General features: G+C 44.5%; 1 protein-coding gene across 2 annotated transcripts in view; it reads right to left on the bottom strand.

Annotated features, from left to right (window-relative positions):
• LOC144144141 (cytochrome P450 2C28-like) overlaps nt 1-10,791 on the bottom strand; it is a 46,895-nt gene extending 36,104 nt beyond the window's left edge. The window contains exons 1-3 of one of the 2 annotated variants that reach the window (XM_077675520.1): nt 10,765-10,791; nt 7,949-8,024; nt 5,735-5,981 (exon numbers count right to left, since the gene is read on the bottom strand). In XM_077675520.1, the coding sequence (XP_077531646.1) occupies nt 5,735-5,952 (218 nt within the window). In that variant the 5' untranslated portion in view covers nt 5,953-5,981; nt 7,949-8,024; nt 10,765-10,791. Of the gene's footprint in view, nt 1-5,734; nt 5,982-7,948; nt 8,082-10,764 lie in introns of those variants that run through there. The other variant, XM_077675519.1, reaches the window with a different exon arrangement.
• Nucleotides 10,792-11,901: the final 1,110 nt, after the last annotated feature.

Raw genomic sequence — 11,901 nt, 5'->3', positions numbered from 1 at the left:
CCCCACATCGAGACCTTGAATTTGATTCCCCACATGCCCTCGCAGCGTCATTTTGAATTTTAACCCAATCTATGACTCATTATGACTGCCTGATGACTACAATCAGGAAGCATTTTTTTTATTTACCCTGCGTGATTCCGTTAATCCGGACCTTTCATTTGATACCTTACACGCCTTAGCCTCATCAGTTTTACTTTTCACCCAATCTAATGTGGTCATTATTCTGCCTTAAGGGGCGCTGCCCAGTCAATTCAGCTAATTCATTTGAAACAGTAGAAAGGAGAGTCCCCGCCCCCATTTCCCCCCGGCTCTCACCTCTTCCGTTGTGACCCCTAGTATATCAAGCCGTTAACAGTAGCAGGCGAACAACCAGCACGCCAGTGCCGCCGTGTGTTTTCCCACCACCCTTTCCCACGCTCTTAGTGGATCCGTCAGGAGGAAAAGTTAAGACAACCCTTTTTTATGACCTCAAAAGTCAATTATCACTCACGCGCCCAGCCGCGAAAATTAGGTATACAGCAAGTGCTTATGGCCATAAAAATTCAACAAGAAACTAAAAAAAATCAGACACCACCTCCCTCCCAACCGATCATGCAGATCGCGATTGGTGCCATACCCGCAGGTAACTTGAATTCCGAGCCCACAGTGACGCATGAAACTTAACAGCCAACCATAGCTGCCTGCTAGGGTACTCATATGCACTCAAACTCCAAATGGACTTAAAACTCCTATTTACTCAGAACTCAAAATGTACTCAAAACTCAATATGTAATCAAACTCAAAATGTGCTCAAACTCAAAATGTACTCAGAACTCAAAATGGACTCAAACTCAAAATGTACTCAGAACTCAAAATGGACTCAAACTCAAAATGGACTCAAACTCAAAATGTACTCAGAACTCAAAATGAGCTCAAACTCAAATTGTACTCAGAACTCAAAATGAACTCAAACTCAAAATGGACTCAAACTCAAAATGTACTCAGAACTCAAAATGGACTCAAACTCAAAGTGTACTCAGAACTCAAAATGGACTCAAACTCAAAATGTGCTCAGAATTCAAAATGGACTCAAACTCAAATTGTACTCAGAACTCAAAATGGACTCAAACTCAAAATGTACTCAGAACTCAAAATGGACTCAAACTCAAAATGTACTCAGAACTCAAAATGGACTCAAACTCAATCGGACTCAAACTCAGTCGTGATCACTCGGCTCAAACTCACTCAAGCTCAAACTCACCATGCCACACTAGCCTCGCGCTCACTCAAACTCAAACTCACGCGTGAGTTTGAGTCCAAATGAGTCTGAGTGAGTGGACTCATGAGTGAGTTTGCCGACCTCTGGTTATGGCAGCATTTGGGTTGTGAAGATAACTGTGCTTGTAAAACGGCGTTTACCGCCACACAATTGTCCAGGTGGTGCTGTACATACATGCGTACAAATGCACCTTGAAGTGTCATCAGGGAGCGGGAAACACACACCCTCTTTAGAATTGTTGGTACCCAGACAGCGGCGCATTTCTACCGCCGAAAACTCCCAACCCGCGGACTTCTCTTACCGGGCCATTGCTCTACCTTTGGGCAGCTTTGTATGCTCCAGTGAGACTCCATTAGCCTTGTTATGTAACCATCACGGCAGGTACGAAGTGCCCTATTGTATCACAACCGTCTTACAGCGTGTCTCACCTTGGAAGGGTGAACGGTTGCGGCTGGTAGTTTCTTAAATGCTGGTTGCAAATTTTGCAACGAATGTGAAAGAATGTGAAATTGCAAGGTCCCGCCCCTGACGCCTTGTGGCAGGTTGTGCTGTAACAACCGGGGCACCGATGCGCATACGCCGCTTGTGTTTTATAAGTCTCATTTCTCTGTGCCCGAATGCGCTAACATCGTCGAGTAGTTATAATTGGGTGAAATAATTCTGCAAATTTTATTTATTTATTTATTTCAGTATACCGTTCACAGTGGTGGTTCAAGCACGACTGGTGGAAACAATAAAATCAAATAGTACACACAGTAGGGTCCCGTTATAAATATGTACAAATGAGGACGCGGCTTCGATTCCCGGCTGCGGCGGCCGCTTTTCTGATGGAGGCGAAAAGCAAAAACACCCGTGTGTACAAGAATTTGGAGCGCGTAAAGATCCCCAGGTGATCAAAATTAATCCGGAGCCCTCCACTACGGCTCGCCTCATCGCCTGCGGTGCGTCGGCGCGTTAAACCCTACAATCAATCATAAAAATGTAGAAATGGAACACATTAATCAAAGAGTCACGAAAATAACATGCTGGAAGAAAAAAAAAACCAGACAGTTGACAACTGAACAGCAAGATTTTTCCTCTCAATGAGTAAATACCGCGAGTAAATGCCACAGTCAATACCGAACTGCTTACCACATTCATAAAAAATTAAAGTTTTGAATCCGATCGATAAATGACTGCACAGTTTCACTGTTGACAGCATTTTCAGTAATTGGTTCCAGTCACAAATGGAGGAGAGAAAAACAGAGTGCCTGTGGGTATTGTTGTGGCGAACCGGTTGTCGAATCACTTTTCGGTGGCTCGTTGTCGAAGAGTGTTTAAAGGGCTCAAGGAGATAATTGTCTCGTTGAATGTTAGAATGGCCGTGGTACGAAATATATAAATTTTAGTTTGGGAAACTCGGCTCTGTTCTTGAAATTTGTGACCTTGGTAAGCCTGGAATATTCCGAGAAAGGAAACTCAACGGCCAAGTTTTGAATCCTATCGATTTTATTTATTAAATATTGTTGATATGGGTCCCAAATGATATCTCAATGCTCTAAAGCTGGTTTTATAACGGTTTAAAAGGCAGTAGCTTGCCTTCAGGGGGCACTTTCTTCTTTAAAATGCTAGTTTTCCTTGCGCTTCAGCGCACATAACATTAGTATGCGACGTCCAAGTAAGGTTGGGCGTAGCCATTACGCCCAAATATTTTACTAGATTAGTTTTACTAATTTTAGTATTACCAAGCGTACAAGCAAAGTTCAGCGGATTTTTTTGATTAGCAAGAGTTAGGCTCACAGTTTTTTTTTTTTTGGCATTAAGTGTCGTTCTCCACTTTTTACACCATGCAAACAACTGCTATGATAGGTTCTGGTATGTTCAGACTATCGACGTAACAGCCATATCGTGTAATATGAACGTAAAAAAACGGCGTTTCACGCAGTTCGATTGGCTAAGACGTCAAATGACGCCATTATTTCAAGATATTACGACAGTTGCGGCAACAACCTGAACCTGGTGTTAAGCAGAATTTGGTCTTCCGTTGTGTTTAGTCTTCAGTATATGACGCAGGCATCCGCGAACACCTATAATTTAATGGAGTGTTATTGTCGAAAGGAACTTCAATTATGTAAGTGAGGAATAAAATTGGCCCCAACACCTATCCCCGGGGGACGCCCGAGAAAACATCCAAACCATCTGATACGTGATAGTTCACGGCAACGAATTGCTCGTGGTTGCGGAGATGACATTCCACCGATGAAATTTTATTACTTTCAATACCGATGGCATGCATCTTTTGGATTAGGCCACGGTAGTGTACATCAAACGCTTTTGAAAATCCATGCAAGATCGCATCTATCCACCCTGTATCGTTAATCACGTTATCACTAACACCAGTTATCTCTGCAAGCTTCGTTATGGTTGATAGACCTAATCTCAAATCAGGCTTCTGACTGTACAGTAAGTTATTTCTTTTTAAAAAGTGGAATTGTGGCGTTAAAATGATCTGAGACCATGTGCTCGATAATGAAACCGGACGGTAATTGCTCGCCTCGAGCCCGTAGCCGGATTTATGTATTGGAATTACTTTTGCCCATCGCCAGTCGTCAGGAATTTAAAATGTTTCTAAGGATACCCAGTACAATTTAAGCAAGTATTTACTAACCCAAACGGCATATCTGTTATAAACGTGTTTGAGATGTCATCGGGACTGGGGGACTTCTCTAAGTTAAGTTTAGTCAGATGGATCAGAAATAATTTACATGAAATGTTTTAATATAAAGAATTGGGTTTTTGTGCGGAAATGTCTGTGTATAAAGTCTAGAACGCTATCGTGACTAAAATTTTGACTATTAAGGAACCAGCGATCTGATACTTTAAAACGAACTCACGAAAAATGTAACTGTGATAAAACACCGCAACGAATTGATACCGCTTGGATTCGGGTAATGGAAGGACGCGGAGTTTATTAGGAACGTATGTTTTCTGAAGCCCAGTTTTTATCAAAAACATTATAATCAGTGCGAAACATGCGTTACGAACTTAGAATGGTTGCAATAGGCAAGTAATACGCAACAAATACCGCTGTTTTTTTTTTCAATACTGCTACGAGAGAGTGAAAGAAAACTGGTGGCCGTGTAAGTAGAGCTCTGAAGGAGAATGACGATAGAGGATGGGAAGGAGGGGGGAGAGCGAAAGAGAACTTTATTTGTCCAGAAGTAGAGAGCTTAGGGGTCCCCCATACCGAGCTGTACAGCTGGGAGGTTTTCAGTCCTATCGACCGTGTAAGCAGATCACTACGTAAGAGGCATGGAGAGAAAAGAGAAAAAGAACCTGATTTGCGAAAAATAGAGTCCCAGAGACGCGTCTGCCGCGTTAATCAACTACGATGTTTTGAGTCCTAGTGGCTTCTCCGGCCATCTGTATGAGGCGTAATTGGAGTAGAGAATCGCAGCTGCGGAGTTGTGTCACCCAGTACTTTGTGTGTTCGATGTCTGCTGGGGGCAGAGGAGTCGTGTTCGGTGGTTTTTTCGGGCATTTATGTTCGGCAGGTGTCTGCGGTGGCCGTATCTACAGGAGAATATTTATGGATGGAAGTTGCTACATGCCACCGTGTTCTGGCAGGGGTTAGGTTAGAGTTGTCTCCATGCTTTGGCCTGTGCGGCGTTCAGCGCTGCTTTCGCAGTGCTCCTACCCCCTTGACGCTTCACACCTTCTTATCCTATGCAATGCGTTCTGCTCTGTGTGCTTTGCCCCATGCTTGTCCAGAAAGCAGCTGCGATGCGTGGAAAATAATTTTCGCAGAAAAACAAGTACAGGCTGAAACGAATGTACATACATTCGCACTCGTACGCAGACACAAACTCACACCTATTTAGGAAATGGAGACGCGAATGATTTACACGGAGGACCACCACAAGCCCTCGTACTCGAAGGTATCCAGATTTTGCGCGTAGGATAATTTGTTACATATATAAATAATTTGGCAACGAACGGGCAAACCTAGCTTGACACCCTTCATGTGGAATAATCACCAAAACTTGTTCAGATGGTTTCTTTAAGAGCACTGCACGTTTTTAGCCTCATGCCGCCCTTTGCAGAAGGTGGAATATGATGCAGGGGATTCTGAACAAAGCAACTTTTTAATGTTAGAAAATCTTGCAACAAACGCTGAGCTTCGTCGTTTAATAAATTTACTTGACTTTCTAGCTTTTATAGTCACTGAAAAAGTTTATTTTATGGAAATACCGTCACCTGTTTGGTGGCATAAAACGCAAGAGCATGCTCACAATTATAGCGGCAGGTTGCTTGTGCGAAAAGGGGACTGAAAAGAAAATAATAATTGCAAAAATTGGTGTGAGTTCATTCCAATAAGCTCCGCGTCAAATAGGATATTGCGATTAACGCTTAGCAGAATAAATCCCGCAGTTTCGTACTGCTTTTGTTCATGCAAATTTCGTAAAACCGCAGGTGTCAGCAGCAAGAACGACTCACCTGAAGACAGGCCCGTACTGCCTCGCCCATTTTGCGGCCTGGTTGATGTGGAAGTCCTTGCGGGCGAACTGCGGGTGACCCACGAAAGGCCATGCGGGGGGACTGGGGGGCAGCCTCGTCCCCGGAGGGGCACGCTGCTCTGGCTGGATCCAGCGGTGCACAGCGAAATAGAGCAGCGATGCCAGCAACGCGCTCAAAACCACTGTCAGCCAATCCATGCTCCTTTGAGATGGTTAAAAATGCAGGACTGGACCGAAAAAAAGAGGTGGAGTAAGAAGGTCTGCTGCTTGCAGCAATATTTTTGTGTTTTTAAATTATTGGGAAGCGCGTAGTGAAACCAGTGCATTTTGGTAGCTCATTGGGTCACCGTGATAAAATTACCTGAGCTTAGTATACTGTTCCACATAACAATTTGAGAATTGCGCTTTTTTATTCTGAGTGCTGCAATAGTGTAGTGAGCCCAAAACTCAGGAATAAGGTAAATACAGTAAATGGAATGTATTACCGCAAGTCTTCAAACAGCACTTAATTTTGTCTGAAATAATACTTGCCCACATCAACGAAGTATACATTTACGTATTTCGCTCCCGTACGAGGAGCAGTAAAGTCCTCCTCCAAGTGAGTAGTTTACTGTTTTTATTTCAGTAATGTTCCGGTTTATCATTGCGCAATGACAGGGATAGAAACACTGTTCACATATGCCCGGTTTTGTCGTCTTAATTATGCAAATGATTGAATGGTAAGGTACACCCGGGATGCAAATCATCTGTGGACTCTTATAAAATGCCACGTGGGAAAATTTATGAAAGAGAATTCCGCAAGGGTCAACGTCAATGGAGCTGTAAATTTACCATGTAAATTTAGGCATGCAAATACTTGGGGAAGTTTTCGCGTTCTGTTGATTTAAATTGGTAGCTGAGAGAAGTACTATACGTGGTGCTTTCATATATCTTTACGTAGATTTCTGTCGCAAGTTGCCTTAATATTTCTGTACAAGTTTATGAAGAAGCAACGGTGTCGTTCAGGACCAGTTGCGATGTGTTAGCGTTAAACCAACAAGTCATTTTGTGTAAATGACGCTGACGTAAATTCTTTTAACATTTAATTTTGGAGAGATATTCCGGAAAGAATGTGTGCCTAGCCAAAAACAAGTTAGCGCGGGAAATATGGTGTCCCATACCTGCCGCTCATACGCATCTATAAACGACTACGGCGGAGGCTTCTAAGAATGCGTGATATGCTTCCAATGAAGGGTATTCGTTGAACTGGCGTTGAACTTTGTACCGAACTTTGCGGCCGCGTTCGTAGCCACTATGCACCTTCCTCAGCTCGTTCCGCTCAGTCGCCCTCACCAAGAGCTATCTGTCTGCGCAGTGGGTATTGCCCCCAATATTTTGCACGTGCGGTAGCGGCCTTCCCTCCCCCGTCGCCCTTTCTCAGAGCCCCTTTCCAATCCCCGGCTCGCACTATGCTTTTTATACGATTCTGTGTACTCCGCAACACATTTTGCATCGCCTGCGTTCCATGGAACAAAAATATAAGACCTTTGCTTTCAAAATTTACGAATCTTCTATTCTGCTAAAAGCATGTCACCGCTAACGTTCTTGTTGTTGTGCAGTGGTTTGTTAAACCATTTTATGGATATATAGATGGATAGACCCGCCGCGGTGGCTCAGTGGCTAAGGCGTTGCGCTGCTGAGCACGAGGTCGCGGGTTCGATTCCCGGCCGCGGCTGCCGCTTTTCTGATGGAGGCGAAAAGCAAAAACGCCCGTGTGTACGAGATTTCGGCGCACGATAAAGATCCCCAGGTGGTCAAAATTAATCCGGAGCCCTCCACTACGGCGCGCCTCATCGCCTGCGTTGCGTCGGCGCGTTAAACCCTACAATCAATCAATAGATGGATAGCATACATGGTATTGAAGCAATGTTAAGAGAACATTTGTTGCTGGAACAAGAAGTACAGTTGGCCAAATCTTTAGTTGAGGTGCGCGAGCGGCGCCTTTTCATCCGTCAGCGCCGTATGACGGAAGTCAAATTACATACAGGTCGAGATTGAATGCATGTTCAGAAACCCTGTTAAGCTGGGCCCATCATCTGCTAGGCTGTTCCTTCTTAAGATGGTCATCAGACAGAAATCGGCGCTTGCGTACGCTAATTAAATATTTGGTCGACTGTGCGTACAAAAGCCTAGTACAAGAGGAAAAAAAACGTACCGAAACTGTAGTTGTTGGAGGCACGAGCCCGCAGCTGACAGCCGGCGGACACGAAAGCAGATATTGACCACAGCAGCTGCGCTTCAACGAGAGCGTACGACCACTGCATTAAGAGCTTGGCTGAACACGGCTGAGGGGCGAAGCAAAAACTCATTAAGGTTCCGTATCATTTAATCTGTTGCTATCTAGAAGGCCCAAGCGCACCAGATGCGGACGAGGGTTCACATCGACACGAAAGTTCCCGTTTGACAGCAAAGGGACATCAAAATAAAGGTAACACAAAGAAGCAAATAAAATTACAAATGTACGAAAATGGTAACAACCGACATAAAAGTGCCGTACAAAGGTTCAGTGCAAAAGTTTACAAGACATAGCAGCATAAACGTACAGCAAAATTTCGACGCAGCAAGGATTAAAAAAAACAGAACCTGATGCCAACCAGCTTCGTACACACTGGAGGTATCGCTGAAAAACTTGGCGCAGAATAATTGGCGGTGGAGGCAGGGGGCTGTAATGTTGGGTGAGTTGTTTAAGGGAATTATTGCTTGACAAAAAAATGAGTCGAGCAGTCATGAACAGCGGCCTTTTTATAGGCCGTGGTATGGATATGCTGTGGGTGAAACGGAACGAGATTTGTTAGAGCGGCTTTAACAGGGTTCTCTTGACGTCGCGGGATAATAACAGGCATAAAGAAGTCAGGTGCGAGATTTGAGTGAATATAGGGTGATTCCACGAGAAAACGAGCATGCGCGTAAACGCAATTTCTTTATTATTTTCCAAATGTTTATGAGTTATGCGCAAACCAGAGAATAGCTAAAAACAGCAATTTGTTTTCCTCTAGCGTGCGTGCTTTGAGAAAAAAATTGCAAAGGGGGCGCAGGTGACGCGCGATTTCCGGCAGCTGCAGTTTTTTCCAACTTTGGGGTCTTGCGCACGGCAAGGTTTGATCGTTCTAACTACAATTTGTATTAAAACAAAAACTACACCAAAGTGACGAACAGGTCAAAAAAATTTCACGTTCTGCCGTGACAAAAAATTTGAACAAAATTGTGAAGTCGCGCCAGACTCCAGATTATTACTACCCTTGACTTCCCCTTGCTATCTTCGTGTTGTCGACCAGATATTTGTAAACACATCTTAAACATATTGCGCGTCTAGCGATCTAGCAAAACCTAAAAAATACCCAAAAATGATTGATTGCTTTACTTTTTCTGAAAAAACCGTAGTATTAAAAATCAAAATTAACAAAAAACGGTAACGATTTCCTTCAAAGTTGGAGGAAAAAGACTCCTCAACAGGATTAACAATGCTGATGAAAAGTATGTTTCATCATTTTGTTCGTACCGAAGTTATAAGCGGCTGAAATAACGCGTTCGAGACGCGTCTCCGTGCCGTGAGATAGGCCAATAACGCTCGTTTTCTGGCTTCGCGCTTTGATAAAAAAAAGTGTCTGTTCACCTTCTGTGACCACACCAGGGACGTTTGAACCTTTGACGTTTTTTTAAAGGAAAATACGCGTTTTTAATCTTTTCATTTGCAATGTTTCACTGAATAGGCACCAGCACAGCTACGCCTGTGGCGAAGACGCGCAAAAAGCGCGCATTTGTGAGCGTAACTTTTCTTTTAGAAAAATAAAAAGCATGGTAAAAAAAGAAAGAGTTTCCTTGGTGTGTCGATAGCCATGACTGACCTCGTGCCGGGCTATTCGTAAAGAGAGGGCATTTGCTTAAAAATGAAAAAAATCGTTTCATAAATGACAGATTTAAAAAATGCAATTGATTTCGATGTCAGAAAAACACCGATATTTACCCGGGCACGCATATAGGGAGCAAAATCCCGAGGTGCAAATTATAACAGAGTTCCGGTCAGACTACGAGTAAACTGGCAGAAAAAGATGCTACAGCGCGACATACCAACTACCAACCACCAACTACCAACTCGCCCAAGTACATTTTGTTGGCAGAAAAAGTCGTGAGCGTTTTCGCAGGATTACCGTAAAGTAACGCGGACGCCTGCTAACTCGCTGGATGACGTGGCTGATATTCAGACACATTTCTTTGTATTTAAGCCTCCCAGGCGACATGACCATAACCATAAAATTAAAGTGAAATGGTTACAACATTTTGGTTGCAATTGTGACGTCCGCACATTCAAACACAGCCCAGCAAATGTCTTTTAATGGGTATATCAAAGGTTCCCCTTGCTGTTGTGCTATGTAACCGACAAATAGACAGGGTTGCATCATAAAAACGACAAAACAAATTTTACACAGCTTTTAATGTTGGGTCCTTTATTACAACAGACTCTTTACCTAGCCTAACGATATGTGCACGCGCTCGCGGCATGTCCCCAGATGGGCGCGTCACAGCCGCTGCTAACATCATGGTTGTCCATGCGCAGAAGCCCGCTACATTGTTGGTTCCTTGAAAAGTCGGTATATCTGTACACTCGACGAAGACAAATGCTATTGCTATTGTTGGCATGTGCCCAACGTGCGTCCCCTGCGAAAATGGGCCTGTCGAGAAGAAACAGTGAAGTTTTCACTAGAGTTACCATTGGGAGGTCAATGCACCCCTTTCTTGCACCCGCCCGGCACTGGGTCAGTTACCGCAGTCGTGACACCAAGAAAACTCTTTGTTTTGTTCACCTGCTTTTTGTTTTTTACTTTAAAACGTTGCGCTCGCAAAGGAGTGCTTTTTGGCGGGTCTTTGCAACAGGCGATGTGCTAGTGCCTATTCAGTGTAATATTGCAAATAAAAAACTATATAAAGGCGGAAAAGGTGACGCAGGTAGGAACTGTCCGACGTCCATCTCACCTTCACATATCCGGGGGATGCCCGGAGAGTCCGGCGCCCCGCACTTAGCACCCTTCCGGGTGCCCTTCATTCCAGCCGCCCCAGTCGCCGCCACAAGTGTCGGGGCAGGAGGCAACGCTACGATGGGGGGCTGCTGTGGGCTCCGGCGTGCCCGTCGCCTCAGTGTCCTCAGTGAATCGAGGCACCCGACTACAACGTTTATGGAACCACGCTGCCCTACTCCACGAGAGTTCCAAGCGGAACCCGAAACCTATCTAGTGAAACCTTTCGTTTCGTTGCCATTTGACTCTTTTAATTCCGCCAGGTAGCGCGGGCAACAGCCGGCAAGGGCTTTTTCGGTTGATGAAGTATTTTATTTCCTCTAGCAAAAACGCAGTCATCCGTAACTTCTTTGAAATATCACATATGTGCTGATCTGCTTCGTGGTATTTGCGTAATGTCTTGTTCATGTTCAACAGTGTTGACAAGTATGAACATTAACCCCGGAATTAGACGTTTAGATGTGGCTGTGAGTATATAAGACTATTGCGCAGCACCTGTGTTGCTTTGTTAGGCTGGCTGAATCGAGTGACAAACACACATACGGAAAGACCGACCAAAATTCCTCCGTTCAAGTAGCTCGAGGAAGACTATCATCTTTAAAAGCATGGTACAGGGGTTCTTCCTCCGCTCGGGTTACCCTAATACCCAGGGAGGCCCTGTAGCTCCGTGCTTGGTGAACAGACAGTAACGCCATCCGACGGAGCTTCATCACGGCTCCGACGGCCACCGTTTGTGGTTTCTACCCTTCACCTTACAACTGATTACTACGGTTGGTTACACTGTGAGTGTGGGGGCTCGGTGTCCACGGTGTCGCCAATACCATGAACACTTAAGGTGCCCCGTGCCCCGGGCAGGGCACCTGCTAAGTTTTGAGGAGGTTGTATAAAGGTTAGAGTCACCTGTCAAATTTTGCTTGTTTTCGAATGAACACTTTCAGCAAGCTTGATCAAAAAGGTTGTTTTTTGCTGTGTGCTACAAAACGAAAATCCCAACTGCTCTGAGAATGAACGCTAAACGGGCACGACGCGGGAAGAATTTTAGAACTCCGGTCTAGACTCCCACACTTGTAAACATATACAGGGTGTCCCAGCTATC

The sequence above is a fragment of the Haemaphysalis longicornis genome, unplaced genomic scaffold (genome assembly GCF_048455015.1).
Source record: "Haemaphysalis longicornis isolate Haplotype H1 unplaced genomic scaffold, Haemaphysalis longicornis Haplotype H1 scaffold_63, whole genome shotgun sequence".
Taxonomy (NCBI): domain Eukaryota; kingdom Metazoa; phylum Arthropoda; class Arachnida; order Ixodida; family Ixodidae; genus Haemaphysalis; species Haemaphysalis longicornis.
This window is presented reverse-complemented; position numbering and strand designations above follow the sequence as displayed.